This window comes from Artemia sp. Qi Xiang Cuo, chromosome 2 (assembly GCF_049724085.1).
Source record: "Artemia sp. Qi Xiang Cuo chromosome 2, ASM4972408v1, whole genome shotgun sequence".
NCBI lineage: Eukaryota > Metazoa > Arthropoda > Branchiopoda > Anostraca > Artemiidae > Artemia > Artemia sp. Qi Xiang Cuo.
The window spans coordinates 67,378,371-67,401,064 of record NC_142795.1 but is presented as its reverse complement, the minus strand read 5'-3'; the positions used below and the strand labels follow the sequence as shown (position 1 = coordinate 67,401,064).

The 22,694-nt window shown below is 34.7% G+C and overlaps 1 protein-coding gene across 1 annotated transcript in view; it reads left to right on the top strand.

Annotated features, from left to right (window-relative positions):
* Window positions 1-22,694, top strand: part of LOC148955529 (lachesin-like) — a 107,030-nt gene that overhangs the window by 49,266 nt on the left and 35,070 nt on the right. The window contains exons 3-4 of the mRNA XM_089107567.1: window positions 9,885-9,985; window positions 21,973-22,180. Coding sequence (XP_088963693.1) covers window positions 9,885-9,985; window positions 21,973-22,180 — 309 coding nt within the window. The remainder of the gene's footprint in view (window positions 1-9,884; window positions 9,986-21,972; window positions 22,181-22,694) is intronic.

The window sequence follows — 22,694 nt, the reverse complement described above, 5'->3', positions numbered from 1 at the left end:
CTCACTGTTCCATTTCAATCACCCTTGTTTTAGAGCAGATGTGCTTAAAGGATTTGGGACAAAAAGTCATACTTAACGCCCCTTCAAAAATGGCCCTTTAAGTCAAAATTTAAATTTCGTAGAACTCGGGTTTGATAAGAAGAGCTTATTGCGTGTATGCGTTCTGAAACAAACTATGATTGTCCATAATGAACTTTTGTCTCAACAACAAGAGGGAGCTTTTGCCCTCTCAGCAATCGTACTATGCGCTTCAATATTCTTCCTAGTGAGTTCAGAGGTGAAATCCATAGTCAAATGAAAAATAATTTAATTTATCTGAAACACTTCTCATAAAAAAGTTTTAAAACATGGGCCTAGAACACTTTTTTGGAAGGGGGCTTACGTACTCTTCTCCGTAAGAGAATCTATTGGCCAACTCCGCAATATTTAGTGTCGAACTATGTGCACTCTCCAGACGTTAGTTTTATTAGACGAACCCTAAATAATAACAGTTCTTTTTTTTTATGAACTGAAATTATAGGAAAGTACGATTGGTAAACCGTAGGCCAGTGTGATCTCTCATACGGGGATACTATGTAAATACCTTTCAGTAGTTATCAGAATTTGTGCTCGCTAGCATTCCACCCCTGTTCACGCTAAAATCCTGGAATTATGTTATTTTGTTTGGCGGGATATCGTTTGCTAATCAAAAAGGGCACCAGATCCTTAAGTACTCATTCGAATAAAATCTTCATAAATAATCTTACACCATAAACTATGGATGGTCACTTGCGTGACCATCCTTCTCTGGAAAAATAAGAAATTTCTTGTTTTGTCGATAGTGGCTTTACAGTTATCACGCATGTTGACCTTAATTGAATGATCTCTACTAAGACAGTACCCCTTTTTGGGCAAATTAATTTAGATTTCAAAAACTGGGCAAATTTTTATGCGGTAGTAGGTCTTGATTAGCAACTTTAAAATATCAGCATAAGTAATAGATTTTGTTGCAACATATATTTTAGTAAAACTATAGTTTTTAGAGTTTAGTCTTCTGTTTAAAAGGGCTGCTCTCACAGTATATTACTACGAACTGCTTGATCCAAGGCCTTCTTAAGTGTGAGAAAAGCTACCACTCTTTCTCTCAACCCCATTTATTTTTACATTCGAGTTTAATATTCATACGAAAATGCTTCGGAAATGATAATTATGGCTGAAAAGATACCCTCCTCTAAATGTTTGTTACGAGGGGGAGGGCAAAACTGATTGCAAGTTCATCATTACGTGGTTTTCAAGGTAAGTTCCTCAAGCTTTTTTTTATTGGGATATCTCCTATGGATGCAGACGGGTGGTCAGGGGTCATTATTCCCCCTGAAACAAAAACACATTAAAAATGTATATAGGTGGGAAAACGAAAATCTTCTGCCCTTAAATTTTAGAAAAATAGCCCTCCCGGCTTCACCAGTTTCCCTCCTCTTGGTAGATTTCCTGGCACCCCTTATGATTCATGATGCCCCCAGCACTACACTATTTGTGGAGATAAGCACATTAATGTAATCTTTTATGTTTTAAAAACTTTTTTTTGTTTTGTTTTTTTAGCAATAAGAGGGGATGTATCATCCGTATGCGCTAATCTTACAGGTTTAGTCAAAATATTCCCAGGAACGAGATATTAATTTCTAACCTTCTTCTCCAAATCTTCTTCTATATTAAATTGAACCCCCTCCCATCCCCTCGGAAGCAAGAAAACATTGAAAAATGTACATAAAAAGGAAAATCTGAAATATTTCCATTCAAGCCTTGTAAAAGCCACGCTGCTGGCAGGACTTGCCACTCCACTAGGAAGTTTGCTTGTCGCACCCATGATCCTCCCCTACTTATCCCTGTTTTGCGTCGATAAACAAATAAGCTAAATTTGTTCTCTTGTGATAACCAGAAAAAATTCTGCAGCGATAAGAGGTGAGCTATCTTCTCGCACTCGCAGCAACCATATTCCCCGTGTCCCATTTAAACTGAAAATGTTCCCAGGAATGAAGGGATATTAGAGATTAGTTTCTAATCCCCGCCCCTCTCTAATCGTCCATCTATATTTATATGAAGGCTCATGGAACATTGGAAAATTTTGGCCTAAAAATATACTTTTTGAGGCTTCAGCACACCCTCCCTCTTAATTAGAGATTGACCGGTCTTCCTACCTAATAGCTGATGCGTTAGTACACAATTTTGCGATGTTCATGATTTTAACAAAATTCGAATGAATCTACTGCGTCCATATTAATCTACAGATTTATCCTTTATCTATATTAGTTTTAAAAAACTTTTTCCACAAAATAAGATTTTCAAAGAAAAGTAAACAGCTCTATTAAACGAAAAATGAGCAGAAATAAAGTCAAATAGTTTTCCAAGCGTAAATCTACCATAAATCACGGTCAATAAATAAATTAAACCCAAAAAGAACAGAAATTACCATAAATAACCGATTCAAAGGGAAAAAAAAAAGAAATTATCGTTAGTAGGGCTGACGCACCCCATGGATTCTGAAGACCAGAACATAAATTGCAATTTATTTTCAAAAAAATTCTAAATGTTTTGACTTTTTCAACTTCGAAATCGAAAACTATTAAGGCTTTAAGGAATAAATATCAACATGTGTATGTTAAACATTCAATACACAGTCAATTGCTTTTTTTCAGTAAATTGTAAATTATGTTCTGGTTTTCAGAAGGTAGGGGGTGGGGTTGTTTGCCCTACTCAAGTTAATTTTTTGCTGTTTTTTTAGTTTGACTCGGTTATTTATTGTAATTTCGAGTCGATTTGGCTTTCATCTATTTATTGTTGGTTATTTATTTTGTGGAAAAAAATTTTTAATTCAGTTTTGTTCGTTTTTTATTGACATAGTCTTTTTCATGGCAAAAGAAAATAATATTTTATTTTATTTTTCCTATGAGAATCCATAGTTTGGCTTGCTATTTGTACGTTGGAGCAAAATTTTCAGTGATTTTTAACAACGTACACTCTTTTGAAAATCTGGACAGAATAGTATTGTTTAATTTAGTTTTATGCCTCCTCAAGTTGACCTGAAAAATAAAACTTAATACCATTCCCAAAAAATTGTATCTATGTTCTTTGACCTGGATAAACTTACTCTCTTTTGATTTAGTTTAATTGTATGAGCAGAAGTAGTAATAGCAGTAGCTCTGAAAGTATCGACTTAATACCCCTAGTCGTTCTTCGAATATTGCTATGATTTCTTATTGGCAACCAACATACACAGTGCTTTGCGGCTTTTGATTTAGTTTTATGACAGTATTAGTTTATTGCATGACTGTGGGAGGTTGACATGTCCAATACTTCTGCCATTTACCCGTGCCCCAGCCATTTAAACATTTGCCTCTCAATTACTTGGACTATCTGTCTTGGCTTTTCTCTGTCTACAATTAGCCATGTCTTGCTGCAACCTATGCAACCTACTGCAAAATACTTGATAACTTCAATTCACACAGATTCACACAGTTATTGGACCGTTGAACTATGCTGAACAAGATGACAATCTCAAAATTTTGATTAGATGTTTGGAAAATTCATGAGCTTTAGAGGAGGGCTCCTTGCCCTCGAATAACTTTTGACTCTTCAAAAGGGCACTAGAACTTTTAAATTCCATTCTAATTAGCTCCTTTAAAAGTTTTTATGATTTTGCTATATATGATAGTGCTACGCTGCCTATGATATTGCGTATATGCTCTTTTAAAAACCTCAATACACATTTTGAATACCCATAGCTTTTTTCTTTTAATTGAAACAACCCCTAGACGTTCTCTTAAAGTTCCACCTTAATATCCTTAGCGTCATTAGTTAGAACAACCGTAGTAGTAGTATTAATAGTATACACATAGTACTTTCTGGCTAGTTCAAAATCCGCCAAAACTTACCCTGAAAGGTCCAACTAAATCATGTAAGCCGTCCTCGAGATTTTACTGCGTCATCCTTTGGCAATCTACATGCTCATAGTTCATTCTTGTTTAGTTCAACATCCACCTAAATATTCCTTGAAAGCTTCACCTTAATGCTCTTACCTTGCGACGTAGCAATAGTTGTAGTAGCAGTAGTAGCATTACTTGCAGCATGCACATAGTAAATTTGGTTTTCTTCACCTGAGCATACGCTGAAAGTTTCAACTATACGGTTCCTGAACTATTGCCGATACGTCCTTTTGACATCCTGTATGTACAATGTGTGTTTCGATTTAGTTCAATACTGTTTCAGTATCCCCCATTTTTTTTTACCTTAATACCCTTAGCTTCAGTAGCAGTAGCAGTACCATTAGTAAGAGTAGTAGCCGTAGTAGCACCAAAAGTAAGAGTAGTATCGATAGTAGTAGCAACAGTAGAATTAATGGTAGTAGCCTTAGCTTTAGTAGAAGTAACAAAAGTATTAGTAGTTTAGCAGAAGTAGTATGAGTGCAAGCAGTAGAATTAGGATGCAAATATTGTCTTTTGGTTAGTTGAAAATCCCGCACAACAAGCTCTGTATGTATCAACTTCACCTACCAAACTTTTTCTAAGATATTGCTGATACGCCCTTCTAGGAATCTGCATACAGACGGAGTTTTGTGATTTAGTCACCTTCCCCATCAATACTTTCTAAAAATTTTACCTTCATACCCTTAGGCAAAGTTCTAATAATAACCAAAGTAGCAGTATTAGTACTAGTAGTAATATTAACAGCAATAACATCAGAGCTAGTAGCAGCAGTAGAATTAACATATTACCTTTTGGTCAGGTGAACATCCGGCTAATCAAGTCATGGAAGTTTCAGCTTCATACAATTAGCCGTTGCTATGAAGTTGTTGATATGCCCATTTGATAGCCTTTATATTCATATACTTCCTGAAATTTTCTTCTTGATATCCTTAGCCCAACAAGCAGTTAAAATAGAAGTAGTAGTTGGAGTAGTAGTAGTAATAGTTTATTATTATTATTATTATTAGTAATAGTAGTAAACATAGCAGTGGTAGTAGTATTAGTAGTAGCGTGTAGCGTATTTGTTATTTCGAAATTGTCTTATATTTATTTATGGCCGACACATCGAGCCCTGCTCTCCGTCGATAAGTTTAGAAATTTATTTGTCATGTGTTTTTGTCAATAAAAGATCTTGTCTTGTCTTGTCTTGTGTATATATTGCCTTTTGGTCAATTGGTCTTCCCCTTTAAGTATACTCTGAAAATTCCAACTTGAAGCCCAAATCCAATTCTAAGATACGTCCTTTTGACAATCTGCATTCACATAGTGTGTTTTGATTTATTTCAAATTTCCTCTCAAAATTATCACAGATTTTCACCTTGATACGCTTAGCCTTAATAGTTCTAGTACCCTAGTGGTAGTGGTAGTAGTAGGAGAATCAGACGCAGTAGTAGTGCTGTGTTAGTAGTAGTAGTAGTAGTAGTAGTAGTAGTAGTAGCGGTAGTAGCAGCATTATTAACAGCAGTAGATGCCAGTACATATTTCCCTTTGGTCAGTTGATCATCCCCCTCATCATACTTTGTCATGATACTCTTTGATATGGTAAGCTGTTATAAAAATATTGTTGATGCGCCCATTTGACACCCTATTCATCTTAATATCATTAGCCTTACAAGTAGTTGGAATTGAAGTAGTAGTTGAAGTATTTTTGTTAGTTTAGTAGCAGCATAGTAGTAGCAGTAGAAGGAGTAGTAGTAGTAGAAGTAGCACCAGTAGCAGTAGTAATATTAGAAGCAGTAAAGCAGCGGTGGTAGTATTATTAGTGGTAGCATGCACATATTACCTTTTAGTCAGTTGATTTTACCCTTTAAGAAATTCTCTGAAAATTCCAACTTAATACCCAAATCCAATCTTCGGATAAGCCTTTTTGACAATGTGCATGCACATAGTGCGTTTTGATTTAGTTCAAATTTCTCCTCAAAAGTCTTTCAAATTTTCACCTTCATACGCTTAACCTTGATAATACTAGTTTTATAGTAGTAGATGTAGTATTAAGAACAGGATTGTTCTGGGTACCCAGCTGACTGACCGCATTTCAAATAGTAGACTGTACCAAAAATGTGGTTCAACCCGGCTTTCTAGGGCTATAATGAAAGAAAGGTTTAGGCGGCTAAGGCACGTTGTGCGGGTGGATGATGACAGATTGCAGAAGATTGTCCTTTTTGGGCCAACCGTCTAGGGCTAAACAGAAAGCAGGTCGTCCACGTTTGGGTGGGAGGATATCATAAGGAAAGATTTGAAGGAAATGGGAACTTCCTGGGAGGGTGTAAAGAGGAAGGCTTTGAATTGATTGGGATGGAGGAGGAGCGTGTGTAGCTGTGTCGGCCTCAGGTGGCTTGGTACTGCGGTGAGTTTTTATTAGTACTAGTATTAGTGGTAGTAGTAGTATTGGCGATTACATTATTGTATTAGTAGTAGTAATAATAATTGTAGCAGCAGTGTAGCATGTAAAAGTTCCCTTTTGGTCAGCTGAACATCCCCCTCATTATGGCCCAGCCATTTCTTCTTTATAGGGTAAGCTATTCCAAAAATATTGTTTGATACGCCCTTTTAACAATCTAAATGCACATAGTATGTTTTGATTTAGTTCCACTTTCCCCTCAGCTTTTTCTCATATGTTCATTTCAACATCCTCAGCCATGGTAGTACTCACTACAGAAGCAATAGTTTTATCGGTAGCATTGGTAGTAGTAGGAGTAGTAATAGTTGTAGCATTAGTAGTAGGGGTAGCTGTAGTAGCGTGCAAATATTGCCTTTTGGTCAATGAATCATCTCCCTTATCATTTCCCGAAAGTTCCAAATTAATATGCTCTATTATTACTGAGTAACACCCTTTTAACAACCCGTATCACATAATGTGTTTGATTTAGTTTAACACTTCTCTCAACATTCTCTGAGAGGCTTACCTGAATGCCCTTACTCTTTTGGGAAAGTAAAGGTTAACATGCCCACCTTGAGTCAATAACATGTACCATTATGTAAACAATGAACGAATTGCCTAACTTACAGTTCTTGCCCTGAGGGTTGTAGGGGGAGAAGTGGGGTGACTTCCCCAAAGATTTAATTACTGGACCTTTTAACTCTGCTGAACAAAATAGCTGTCTTGAAATTTTAATTACATGTGTTTTTGGAAATGATGGGCAGTTGGGGGGAGGGCTGTTTGCTCTCCAATCCCTTTTGACTCTTAAAAAGGGCACTAAAGCTTTCAATTTCAATAAAACCTTTATGTAACCGGGGCATAGCTTACAACTTCTCCTTGCGGTCTCGGGTGGGGGATTGTTTCAACCACCGAGACATTGGTATATGACCTATGGACTTTTTTGAACCAAACAGCTATCTCAAAATTTCAATCGTATGAATTTCTGGAAAAGAGTGTGGGGGCTTATTGTCCTCTTATCACTTTTGACTCTTAAAAAAGGAACTAGAACTTTCAGTTTCAAATCAAATGAGACTCCTCGATAATCTAACGACCACGCCTCTCTTAAAAACCTGAAATATGAACAATGGGCAACTGGGATAAATTATGGCCCTTGCCCTAAAGGCCTTAGAGGGTTTTACGTCCCCAGATACATAATTTTTTATCCTTTTCACTAGACTGAAAAAAATTGCTATCTCAAAATTTTGACTAGACGTGTTTAGGGAAATGATAGACTTGGGGGGGGGGGGGGAGATAATTTCCCCCCAATTATTTTTGGTTCTTAAGAGGACACTAGAACTTTCAATTTCGAATCGAATGAGCTCCTTTTGAAGTTTCTACGACAACTTCTTCAATACAAAGTGTCTTGCTGAAAAAAAAAAATTTACATTGTACCCACATCGCTCTTTACTTAGGTAGCGCTAGTGCGCTGCCTGTAATCTTGTGTCGATTTTAACCTTTTGATTTGCAAAGACTCCTTGCGTCCTTAGGCTTAAATGCGTTACCACGCTACATTGCTGCGTCTGAACTAAGAAGCTTTATATTTAGTTTTCAATCATTTGAAATCGATTGGCTATCTCACATTTGTCACTTGATGGCTTCCTCCTCCTCCTTTGGGGTAAAATTGTGTTTTTGTGCCAGAAATTACCAGAGAATGTCACTCTGCAGTGGCACAATTCTTTCTGTTATTTAAAAAAAGCAGTAGAACTTTTAATTTCCATTAGAATGAGCTTTCCGTCTATCTTCTTGGACCATTTACTCGATACGATTATCCTTGGGAAAAAAACAGCAAGTTAACACGCATACGTGATAATTCATATCGGGAAAAATGCAATTTTTTTTTTTTTTTTTTTTGTAGATAGCGTTTTGAAATCTATGCACAAGTTTTCTTTGGCACGTTGAATTTAACACGGTAATTTTCATCAAGATTACTTAGTCTTTTTGGGTCAGTTTGGCCCGTCTTTCAAAAATGGTGCAAAATTTATCAGACTCATAGCTTACGGTGGGTGGCTTAGATTTTAAAGATTTTGTATATTTCATAACCAAACTCTTTTGATGTATGTATTGTTTTCAAAACTTCCCTTTTTAGGGTTTTGGTTAGTACTAGAACGAGTTGCTCCTTACTTACTATTCGTTACCTCGACTATATGAAATACGTTAACATTGTAACTAGATTTTATTTGTTCTCTTGGTATAAGACTCAGGTAAGGATTCGCTTAGTTTTGTCCCACTGTGGAATTGGTGCCGTATGACACGAGGGCGTCCTGCAAAATGGCTAGGCAGATGTTTTGGCTACCTAATAAGCAATTTGATTGTTTGTAAGTGTCGGTTGTACATTAACAGATACATTATTTTGAAACTTAGTATTTTTATTTGCTTCATAGATGGCTGAGGCATTTAGCTCATAATTGGATTTTGTTTTCTATTAGTTTTTTTCTTTCGTTTTATTACGCATTTCATTTGTCTTGGTATTTTTTAGTTGATTTGTTTTAGTGAAATACTCCTTTTACGCATTTACGTTACGTTTACTCCTTTTACGTTTAATTGCTCAATAAGTTAATTCAATTTAATTCCACTGAGAGGAGAGGGAGTGGGGTAAAGAAAAAGGTTAATTTATCTTATATGGTAATTTGATGAGGACTAGTATGGTGACATATGTTAATTCATAATTTCACTCGCAAATCTTCCTCCTAGATTGTTTATTGTTTGTCATATTTCATGTTTAACATATTAGGAATATTAATTTCGTGAGGAAAAATACTGGTAAAAAAATTATGGCTGAAAATTTTTCTAAGATTTTGCTTGAAAATATGATATTTGCTACTTTACGTATATATTCCTCATAAACAACTTATTAAGCCTTTCCAAATGAAAGGACACTATATTTAATAGCTTCTGTAATGGTATACACAAATCTAACCCTACACCTTAGTTCCACCTTAACCTCACGAGACTCAAAGGTAGTCACTGAAAAATCTCCAATCATCACATAGGCAGGTTACAGGAAACTACATTTCTTTTATTGGTCTACAATAATAATGAAGTAAACTAATGATGTAAACTAATAAGACTAATGACGTAACAGAGACTGACGACACAGACGTAAACTAATAAGATTAAAGCACTTTTTATCAGGTTTAAAGTAATATACCTGTTAACAGCATACCCGCTTTTCACTGGCGCCCTCTAATCATTGTGCCACCTGCTACCAAAATAACAATTTTTTTCGCTCTAAGTTTTCAGCTGGCTTTAGGTGCATTTAGCTGGTCATTATCTTAAGGAAGCTCGAAGCTCAAACATGCCAAAATTTTTTGAAAAATAGGTGAACCACTGATATGATTTAACACAGTGCCTAAAGTAAATGAATTTAGTCCAATCTCTAATAATATTGTCGTTTGTGGCCTGAATATTTATGTAAAGTAAATAATATCTTATGGTAAAAATCGTAAAATAAATTATTCTTATTTCAGAAGATCTGCCTGAGTTTCTGGAGCCAGTTAATAATGTGACAGCACCTGCTGGTCGCGATGCAACTTTTACGTGCGTTGTCGATAAGCTAGGGGATTTTAAGGTAATCTCTGCACTTTTAAAGAAAAATAAATTTTTCTGTTCTGGCGAAGCTCGCAACAAACTTTGGAAACTCTAGCCTGGGCCAGAAAAAAAATAACCATGCACTGCAAATAGACCTTTTTGCCAATTTTTTTTTTTTTTTTTTGTGATTTCCTCTCAGGACTTCCTGGCATCCTTGGCATGATTTGAAAAACGATCAGAAATTAAATAAAAAACTAAATGAAATTGAGCACAATTTTCCAGGGGGAGTGTTCTGGGAGAATTTTCAATAAGGAGGGAATGGTCTGAGAGAATTTTCCAGAAGGAATAGAAGGGGTGAATTTTCTTTGGGGGAATCTTTCTTGAGGGAGGGATATTGTGGGTGAAATTTTTGCGAACAAAGGAGGTGGATTTCCGAGCATGATTTGAAAAATTGTCATAAATTAAATGAACAGACAATTTTTTTCAACTGCAAGCAGCGATCAACATTAAAGCTTAGAATGAACAGAAATTATGCTGCTTATGAGTGGGGGTACCCCTTCCCCATTCTTCGCTCTTTACGATACAATTTGACTTTTTGAACCGATTTGACTTTCTGAAACAAAAGGGCCATTTAATTGGAATACGCAGTTTTAATGTTGATCTTGATTTTTATTTAAATTAGTTCATGTTTTTAAATACTTTCTCCGCCATATACACCTGAAGGACCTCCAATAGAAAGTTAGAAGTTTGGAACTGAAAATCTGTTTTTTGAAGCCTTAGGCACCTCCTCTTACACAAATATCCATCGAGTCCAACCCTAATATTTGGTGCAAAAATTATACCACACTGTGTAACCGTTAATGTTATTGGATAGCTAGTTTATAAGAGCAGCTTTTTTTGCGTGGACTACATAAATATTTTGGAAAAATGTGCCAATACACGACATTATTACCATTAAGCATGCAAGGTTGATAATATTACATTTTCGATAGTTTTAACAGATAGATATCACAGGACTTTAGGGCGATATCATATTGCTCGTATTTTAGCCAAAGCTATTGTTTTGTGGCAAAAAGTGGCCAAAATAAACACTTTCCTGTTTGAAAATTCTTTTTAGAAATTGTAATTTCTTTTAAATCGGCCATTTTCTTATATTCTATGACCATTTACTTGACACAACTATCCTTAAAAAAATAAACAATAGTCAAAAACTAAATAAATACATAACACACATTCGTAACCTTCCTGCAGCTGCTAAGATTGAGGATCTAGCCGTCCACGCAAAGTGCTTAAAGTGGTTTAACAGATATCTCACAGGGAAACTCCTCAAAGTAGTGTTGAATGATGCGAGCTCAGCGGCATTTCCAGTTAGATGTGGAGTACCACAAGGGTTAGTGTTTGGTCCACTAACGCCTGTTGATCTCAGGCGTCTTTGAGTAAAAGATGTGTGTCTTACTGTGCTTGCTGATGATACCGTTTTAATTGTGTTTGCCTCATCTGTGAAGGAGCTGTTGAGAAAGGCGAATCTTGCATTGGATAGGCTGGAGATTTTCACTTCATTAACTCTATTGTGTGTAAATGTTCGGAAGGCATTTCTAATGACGTTCTGTAGAGTTGGTACACCGCTGGATGTGTCTGGACATGTAACTTTGTGTGGTAAACCAGTTCAATAAGTTGATCATCTTCGCTAGCTTTGTTTTTATCTTGATTGGAACCTGACATGGAATTGTCAGAGTGACGCACTTTCATCAAAAAAGGCCTGGGGATTGACATACTTCGACGTCAGCAGCACTTTCTCCCTCAAAGGATGCTTTAACTGTATATTATTCATTGCTTTACTCATACATCTCCAACGGCTGTCTTTTATGGAGCAGTAGCTTTTTATGCAATTATAGAAGAGTTCAAGTGTTACAAAATAAAGCTGTTAGAATAATGGGTAGGTGTGTCCAGGATGTACATGATACCTGTGCTTGTTTTAGGCTCCCCAAGCTCCTTAAAGAAGGTCAGATAAGAGATTACCAAGCTGCAGTATTAGTGTTTCAGTGTATGAATAGTTTAACCCCTTATGTTTTCAAGAGTTTTTACTAAATTAATAGTGACTTGCATAATTATGGAACTAAGCAAAGGGATAATATAGTTGTTGATTTGCGTCATGGTGCCAGGTCTTCATTTTCAATGAAACAACGGAGTCCATCTGTATGGAATGATCTACCATTGAGCATTAGTGTGGCGGAACACGTACCTCAATTTAAAAAGAATTAAAGAAAACTATTTTTGGGTAAAAATTTTTGAATTTTATTTTGGGTGGTAGTGTGGTCATGGGAGGAAGGGGGGGCAGGGGTTGGAAGGGCAGGGGGAGGGGCAGTTGAGCATTGAACAGTGATAAGCACTGGATTTGTTATGATTATTTTTCTTTTATATTTTTATTTATCCATTATTATTTTTAATTCAGTTTTTTTTTTTAATATATAGGTTATACTTTATTTATTCTTGATTTATCTATAATAGAATAAATTAAGCTGAGTTTTTTTTACGTAGTTGAGTTAATTGATAAGCAGTTATGGGGGCTTTCGTGCGACCGCAAACCCCCATAGGTTTTCTCCAGCGGGAAAGAGTTGTTTAGTTTATTTGTTTATTTGTGGGTGTGAAAATAAAAACTGAGACTTTAACTTAGACTTAGATAAGAGAAGTCAAAGTAAGGTCAGTAGTAACAGTGTCTGTAGCCGTAAAAGTAGGTGTGGAAAAGTGTCTTATAGCTAAAATTGAATTTATGTGGGTTGGATCCTTTGGTGAATGCTATGCCTTCTAAAGTTTTCCACTGTCAGTTTATTTGTTATAACCACTGTATATAAATAATCTAACAGTAAAACCACGGCTCAGTGAGTTTTGGCTACTATATTCTCAGCGCGTACCAAGAAGCTCCTCCTATTTAATCTGCCGTCAGCGGTCTAGTATATATTACCATGGAACACATGTTTTCGCAGAAACTTTCTCAAATGCCTTTGAAACCAACTCGAGACTTCGAAACCTCCTTGTAATTCCTAAAAACCTCTAATAATAACATTGCACTACTAATTAACGATTTTTATATATGTATTGGAATAAATTAATTTAAAGTTAGATTCTTTAAAATTTAGTTTTACAAAGGTGAAGCCAAGTTTCGCGTTCAAGAGAAATCTGACTTGTCTACCCGTAAAAAAATCGAATGTCATTTATGTTTATGCTTGTTTAAATGTTCTCCAGAGCATTTGCATCTCGGTCCGGCTTTGTATAATGGTTGAGATAGGGAATGATAATACTGTATTATATTTATACACAGTGGTTATAACCATTGATTATTTATTGCAACGACTTTTATTACTTACAAATTAATCATCAAGAGCTATTTACTAGACTATCCTGGAAGTTTCTCATAAAGTTTTGAAAAAAAAAATTAGTGACAACTACATGAAAGGAATGGAAAATCCCTACCGCCAGCGAAAGATATTTCAGTTTTAAAAACGATTCCCCAGCCAGGAATAAATTTATGAGTATATAGTAGAAAATAATGACATGATAATAAGCTAAATTAACTGAAGTCCATTGATAATATTTTCTATTATTAGTGGAATTTCGAAATACTCTTACTCACTGACTTCTCTTTTGTTTCTGGAAATATGCCAGATACTATACTGTGTGGAGCAAAAAATAATTAGAATTTATTACAGCATTTAGAGGCATACTGCTCAAGCGAATTGGAAAGAAGTAGCAGAGAAGAAAACAAATATTTGTTCTATAAGACAAAAAAATTAGCATTTTAGATAAAAGTCATCATTCAGGGTCATCTTTAGGGTACCATAGTGCCCTAAGATGAGTAAAATATGCTGCGAAGCGTAACTTATCGTAAAATAATATTATTACGTAATTTTTCTAAGCTACATACTTAGTTAGAACGTCACTTCCAGCAATTTAATACGTAGTTGTCGGCTAGGAATGGCGAGGAATAAGAAAATAGCAATTATAAAAAACAAAATATTTTACGGAACAAATGGTAAAAAAGTAAGTAGCGAATATTATTGTTGGGAATTATTCTTCTACCTATGTGTTGGAAATTATTCTTCTAAGCGAAAGTATGAAACAACGAGTATCATTTTTTCTACTACTTTGTTGGTAATAAATCAGTATTTAAGAATAAATTTTATTACTAGTAGTGTGCTATCTATATGTTTCACCAGTGATTTCAGGGGTGTTATACTCCATATACATCATATACAGTGTAGTTTGACGTGCACATTGCAAAAAGCGACCAATCCTTTTATATTATATACCTATAAAATGAACAAACACATTTTGAAAGTATAATTGAGATTATATAACGCAAGCAGACTGGTTTTTGAGGAACTTTCATCATAACATTTTTTTTTTATCGAAAACTAGAAATTGTCAACCTTTTCAAAGAGAGTGAGTAGAACCTGTCAAAGAGTTTGATAGCCTCTAGTTTAAAGGCATCTAATCGAGTTTGATTAAGAATGTAACATGTCTAGAATTGATGCCATATGCTGTTGAATTATTTACCCAAAATATAACTCTATTTGCAAAAAAAAGGTTTAGCATTTGTGAATTGGACTCTATGAACGATATTTATTAATGTTTGAATAATAGGAGCGTGAATGATTCTAATTAGTGATTGGATAGTATGAAGACGGAGAAAAAGGGTTAAACTGATTAGAAGTTAAGCTAACCCCGAAGAGCATGTTAACTCATAGCTTATTTATTATAAATTTGTAACAATATCAATCTATGGAAACGGTTAATGATGATTAAATGGTCTTACGACTTGACCTAGCTTTACTTCTTCGATGTGTTCTGTATAATACACAAGTGGCGTTTGAACAGAGTTGTCAATTTGAAACAGAGTTTAACGTTATAGTATACTAAAAAGTTGATACTAAGAGATATGTAGATGGCAAGAAAAGAATTTTAATAATGGATAGCTTTATTTCTGCGATGTGTTCTGTATAATACACAAGTGGCGTTTGAACAGTGTTGTCAGTTTAAAATAGAGTCTAACGTTATAGTATACTAAAAAGTGGATACTAAGAGAGATGTAGATGGCAAGAAAAGAATTTTAATTGAACTAAAAATAAATATATTTATAGACAGTTTCAATTACCTATGGTCAAGTTTTGTTAAAGAAGATATGATTTCTTGAGTAACTACGAGCAACCAGAAAAAATGATCAATGCTAACTTTAGATCTACGCAATTTAACAAAAAAGGAGGATTTCACAAAACAGAGTATTATAAACACTTCAAAGATTTTTCCAATTGATCTTTAATCCTGCGTAATAACAAGAAATAAGAAAAAAATGTTAAATTTTTACTTATAATATACGCAAATGAAAACATGTATATATTACGAGTCCGATCAAATAATATACGGCTAAGTTTGTTAAAGACGAGCTATTTTTTTGCGAAACAACACAAAATCTGAAAAAACGTTAAATGTTTCTTTATTAGCTACGCAAATGAAAAAACGAAGATATTTATAGACAGTTTAAATTAGCTACGGCTAAGTTTGTTAAAGACGAGCTATTTTCTTGCGAAACAGCACAAAATCTGAAAAAATGTTAAATGTTTCTTTATTAGCTACGCAATTGAACTAAAACTGACATGAATTTGAGGAGAGATACCGTGATTCACTATGCCCCACGAGCGGTTTCTGCAGCTGTAAGTTCCACTTTAAGCACCATTTATCAGATAGCATTCAACTTTATAGCGCAAATTAATCGGCATTTTACCCGCCTTTGCTTAGTATATCCTTCAATGGAATAAGGACCTTCTCGTGAAATTTTTACGTGTGTATTTACTAAAGAGGGTAATTATTGAAGAAAAAAATGGAGGGGGGGGGGCCAAAAAAAAACCTTAATCAAATAGTGCCTTAATATTGATACATGACTTTAGTAGGTAGTAAACATCTGACTAGACATGAAATACTTCTTATTGAACCAATGGCAAATATTTTTATAATGTATTTTACGAAAATAGCTCGTCTTTTAAAAAACTTAACCATAGCTAATTGAAACTGTCTATAAATATCATCATTTTTAGTTCAATTAAAATTCTTTTCTTGCCATCTACATCTCTCTTAGTATCAACTTTTTAGTATACTATAACGTTAGACTCTATTTTGAACTGACAACACTGTTAAAACGCCACTTGTGTATTATACAGAACGCATCGAAGAAATAAAGCTATCCATTATTAAAATTCTTTTCTTGCCATCTACATCTCTCTTACTATCAACTTTTTAGTATGCTATAACGTTAGACTCTATTTTAAACTGACAACACTGTCCAAACGCCACTTGTGTATTATACAGAACACATCGAAGATATAAAGCTATCCATTATTAAAATTCTTTTCTTGCCATCTACATCTCTCTTAGTATCAACTTTTTAGTATACTATAACGTTAAACTCTATTTTAAATTGACAACACCGTTCAAACACCACTTGTGTAATATACATAACACATTGAAGAAGTAAAGCTAGGTCAAGTAATAAGACCATTTTATCATCATTAACCGTGTCCATAGATTGATATTGTTCCAAATTTATAATAAATAAGCTATGAGTTAACATGTTCTTCGGGGTTACCTTAACTGCTAATCAGTTTAACACTTTTTCTCCGTCTTTATACGATACAATCGCTAATTAGAATCATTCACACTCCTATTATTCAAACATTAATTAATATCGTTCATAGAGTCCAATTCGCAAATGCTAAACCCCTTTTTTTGCAAATAGAGTTCTTTTTTGGTAAATGATTCAACAGCATATGGCGTCAATTCTAGACATGTTACATTCTTAATCAAACTCGATAAGATGCCTTTAAGCTAGAGGTTATCAAACTCTTTGACAGGTTCTACTCACTCTCTTTGAAAAGGTTGACGATTTCTAGTTTTCGGTAAAAAAAAAAAAATTATGATGAGAGTCCCTCAAAAACCAGTCTGGTTGCGTTATATAATCTCAATTATACTTTCAAAACGTGTTTGTTTACTTTATAGGTATATAATATAAAAGGATTGGTTGCTTTTTGCAATGTGCACGTCAAACTACACTGTATATGATGTATATGAAGTATAACACCCCTGAAATCACTGGTGAAATATATAGATAGCACACTACTACTATTGCTGTTATGACTCAAGAAGCTAATTTTTTCCGATTTTTAAGCATTTAATTTTATCGTACTATATAAACTTTGCACCACTTCATTTCGTTGCTTCCTCGTTAACATGGTTTTTGCAACAGCAAGTTTTTCTTCTTTTCTAAATACGTTATATCCTGTTTTGTCACTTTCAGAAATAGTTAGGAACCTGGGGCAAAGCCTGTAGGGTAAAAATCATAAAAATAACTCACCAATGTATGAGCACACAAAATTGTTTTATTATCAAAAACAATAAACCATCAAACACTTCGTGGTAACAAACTGTAAATAAGGAGCAACCCGGCTCAATAGTAACCGAAACTCTAAAAAACGAAATTTGGTACCAATAGATACATCAAAAGAATTGTATTTTTATGCTGATTTCAAATATATGAGTTTCATCAAGTTTAGTCTTGCCTATCGAAAGTTAAAAGCCTGAGAAAATGTACCTTTTTTTCAGAAAAAGGCGAAAACACCCTTTAAATGTCATAAAATCTTAATGAAATTTACAACATTAGGTTCAGGGTATCAGAGAACCCCACTGTAGAGGTTTCAAGCTCTTATCTGCTAAAATGTAGAATTTTGTATTTTGTGCCAGAAGAAAGATCGCGGATGCGTGTTTATTTGTTTTTTTTTTGTTTTTTTTTTCAGGGGTGATCGTATTGACCCAGTTATCCTAGAATATTGCGAGAGGGCTCGTTCTGACATAAATTAGAAGTTCTAGTGCCCTTTTTAAGCGACCAAAAAATTGGAGGGCAACGAAGCCCCCTCCCGCACTCATGTTTTCCCAAAGTCACCCGATCAAAATTTCGAGAATGCCATTTTAATCAACATAGGCGACAAATCTAACAATTATGTTTTTGTGGATGACTTAATCCCCCACAGTCTCCGGGGGAGGGGCTGCAAGTTATCAGCTTTGCCCATTGTTTACATATAGTATTGGTTATTGGGAAGCATACAGACGTTTTCGCGGAGGATTTTTCCTGGTTGGGGGAGTCGGGGGAAGGGGTTACGTGGGAGGATCTTTCCATGGAGGAATTTTTCATGGGGGAAGAGAATTATCTGTGAAAGGGTGCCGGATTTCCCAGCATTATTTAAAAAACGATCAGAAATTAAATTTTAAAAAAAACAAGTTTTTTCAACTGAAAGTAAGAAGCAACATTAAAACTTAAAACGAAAAGAAATTATTACGCATATGAGGGGGTTTGCCTCATTTTCAATACCTCGCTCTTTACGCTAAAGTTTTTTTTAGTACTTTCAAAAGAGTTATTTATTCCAATTAAACGGCCTTTGTGATTCAGGGACCATTCTTAAAGAATTGGAACCAATTTCAAAATTTAGCGCAAAGAGCGAGGTATTGACGATGGGATGAACCCCCTCATATAGGCCTATGTAATAATTTCTGTTCGTTTTAATTTTTAATGTTGTTCCTTACTTTCAGTTGAAAAAAACTTGTTCTATTATTTAATTTCTTATCGTTCTTTAAATAATGCCGGGAAATCTTGCTCCCCTCCACGGAAAGATCCTCTCAACAATTCAATCCTGTTGAAAATTTCCTAATATTCTAGGACAAAACAAACTAACAACAAACAAACACAAAACAAAAACTAACAAACAAATAAACGCACATCGTTGATCTTTCCTTTGGCAAAAGATGCAAAATTCCATATTTTTGAAGATGAGGGCTTCAAAACTCTACACTAAGGTTGTCTTATGCACGAATCCAGCAGCTTGATTTTCATTAAGATGTCATTGACTTTTAGGGGTGTTTCCCCCTTTTTCCAAAAATCCGGTAAATTTTCAAAGGCTTGTAGCCTTCGATGGGTAAAAATAAACGTAATGAGTCTTATATAGTTCGAATTAGCATAATAAGCCGATTCTCGTCAGATATCAAAATTCTTCTTTTTAGAGTTTTGGTTACTATTGTGCCACGTCGCTCCTTACTCACAGTTCGTTACCACGAACTGTTTGATAATTGCTTTAAAAACGAGATATCTAACCACAGTCCAAAACCCGAAACACATTTTTCTGTTTTCCTTTAAATCTTGCATTGTGTAGCATAACGTTTAGAATTACTATAGATCGGACTGTCTGAGTCTCCTGTTTGGACCCTCAAAAAGACAATCTTGTGATTTCCCAGAGCAAACAATTTCGAAGCATTTAAAGGAAGAGTGGCATTGCCTTAAAGTGATATTCCACTGACGGGGAAATTGCCCTGGGAACTAGAATGGTTACTTAAAAATCATAGCGTTGAAAGCGACAGAAATTTACCTTTTTGGCGAGGATCAAGATGTGCATTTATTCGGAATAAAAGATACATTTTCAAAATGCTCAAAATGGATAATTGCTTGTTAGTAATTAAAGTTAAAACGATGTATTAATACAAAAATTCCAAGCTTTGTGGATTAATACAAAGAATAGGGATTAATTCTTAATACAAAGTACCTAGCCTCAGGAATAAATTATGCCACAAGTATCAAATCAATGCTATTTTGTATGCACTGGATAATTTAAATGAATTAAGTTTGACTTTGAAAAACTGAATTAAGCGTATCTAGCGAAGAGGAGACTATGGTATGAACAAACTTCTCTTTGCCATGAGTTGTTTTTTCCTAAGATCAAGTATTTGTGAAACCACTCTTGTATTATAAGCAGAAAGTACATCTTGAAACATGGAGTTTCTTATCTTTAGTTGTCGCCTGCTTCTAGAATCGAAAATGCAGATTGCCCCTGCAACTATTTTTACTCCCAAGTCCTTTAATTATAGTAGAATTAGAGCATCGTTTCGAACTAGGCAGATGCTCATTATCAACGAATTAAAGGTAAAGAATACGGTACAGAAATTTGCAGTCCCAACGGGCGGTGCTGATCTGCATTTCAAAGCCCTTCATCCAGGAACTAAAGGAGGGGGGCAACCATCATGTACTTTCGCACATCCTTCTTTTTTACACTCCCAGATCTCTCCAAACTCTGGCTGATCTTACAGAGTCCCGCCGCTGATCTCCGTTCTAAACCAAATAACCAGCGATACCAGGACTCGAACCCCCGTTCTCACGGACAAAAGATTTCACGTCTAGCGACTAACCACTTAGCTGAGACGAATTAAAGAAGATTATGAAAGAAATAACGGAAATAACGTTTTAAAGGAGAAGCTGAGAAAGTCCTATATGGCCTTGTCTCCACAGTGAAGGGTAACTTCTATAAGAAAATGCTTGGCCGTCTTTATAACACGTACAATTCTATCTCACGTTTTGTTCCTGGTTCTGATTTGGAAGTTTATTACCGGCTCCAAACGAAAACAACATTGTCCGCTATTTTTCAGTATTACCAATTTTTCTTCATGTTCTGACTTGAACCCAAAAGAAGAACACATCAAGGGGTAATACAGTTTCTGAAATTGTGATAAAATAAAGTGTGTTGTTTTCTTTCATTACATAGATATTACTTTACGAAGAAGATGTATAAAAAAAGGGAGGACTATACTTCACCTAATTAGCTTAGAAACACCATCCTGTTTAGTCTTTTATTTCATGGTTGATTGTATGGAAAAGAACATGCAAAGATTTTTTTTTTAAGTTTCGAAACACTTAATGACCTTGTTTTTCTTTCGTTCAAATTACAGCTTGAAATTCGTAGAGCGTTAATATCGTTTCTGTTTCATTCAAAACATGCTAAATAGTGTCTGAGACTTAAACTACCATTTAACTTTAATTTATAAAACAAACAAAGTGATAAGCAAATGATTGCCGGCAGGAGTATACTAAGGGCACGCTGTTGCTCCTGGGATGCAGAAAAACGCATACAAACCATACACTTTATAATATTTATAAATCAAATATAAAATTGGAGCTTAAAAATAACGAAATACAAAATATGGAATTGGAACTTTTAAAATAACGACCCCTCCATACAAAAAACTTCGATTGGCATATATAGACAAGACTATTGTCAAAACTGTTTCCTTTTTTCATAGATATTGTCAGTTAATGCTGCTAATGACTGCTTATTTTAGTAAATAATAAGTTTATCTTCATATAAGTTTGAAATAGTTTGTAAAACAAAAAAAAATGATAAGCAAATGATTGCCCGCAGGAGCATACCAAGCTGTTCCTTCTGGGATGCAGAAAACGCATATGAACCATACACTTCATAATATTTATAAATCAAATATAAAATTTTAACTTGTCTTAAAATAACCACCCTGTTTTAAATATTGTTCAAAATTGTTTAAATTTAACTTGTTTAAAATATTTAATATAAATTAAATAAAAAAATAACAAGTTTTTTCAACTGAAAGTGAGGATCAACATTAAAATTTAAAACGAAAAGAAATTATTACGTATTTGAAGGGTACGTTGCTCCTTCATATACGTTGCTCCTAGCCCCCGTCAAATATCCCCTTCAAATTTTGGATATATCCAAAATATTAATTATAAGCTAAAATTGTTTGTAAATAAATTAATGCATGTTCATAAGAACATTTGTACATAAATTTACTTTAAATGGCACTATAGTCAAATTCAATATGATATTCAAGAAATTTCAATCTACTGGTGAAAGTCCTCAGTGGAAAATTCCTCCCCTCCCCACCCAAAACTATATGCATATTTCCCAATAATAATTCAAAATACTTCCCAGTGCATACTTCCCAATAATATCAGCATAAGAATCCGATTCGTTTGATGTATCTACTGGTATCAAAATTCCGTTTTTTAGAGTTTCAGTTAGTATTGAGCCGTGTCGCTCCTTACTTACAGTTCGTTACTACGAACTCTTTGATTTATATAATGTAAGCTAGCTTAAGTTTCAGTGGTTTTAACCTTCTCGTTCTTTAAAGGTTGCTTGGATTCACATAAACAGACAAATGATCATTGCCATTCATAGCAAAGTTATAACTAGAGTACCCAGGTTCAGTGTGTCTTACGATCATCAGAGAACATGGCGCATGACTATAAGAAGTGTTGAAATTGAAGACAGAGGAGGTTATATGTGCCAGGTCAATTCGGATCCTTTGCTCTCACAAGTTGGCTACCTCACAGTTGTCGGTAAGTTTCTGTTTCACATGTTTACTTTGATTGACTGGATTAGTGCTAAATATTCATTATTAGCTTCAATCAACCTGAGACACAAAATTTAAACGAATCAAAAATTTGAAGGCTGAAAGTACAAGTAAGCTAGTAAGAAGTAGTTTGTATAAATGGGTCCTTTCTATCTAAAGCATGATAAGCACTTTAATCCAAATACTCACTAAAGTCGGGCCTTCGATACCCGTGTCAGTGCTACTTTTGGATCTAAAGTCAGATTTGCTGCTTCTTAATTTCAGGACCCAAAAGCATTTGAAGTCGAGATAGTAGCTTTCCCTCTGCTATCATATAAAATTTAATGAGTGAAATCGATGATATGGTAGTATTTCCCTGTATATAAGTACTATTACTGTCTTACGAAAATAAATGCTTATTTCGTGTGACTTACAGCGTCCTGTGTGTGGGAGGGGAAAGATAATGCATCAACAGAGATTCGCCCTCCTGTTTATTCTATGTATACTATTTACTTCTGATT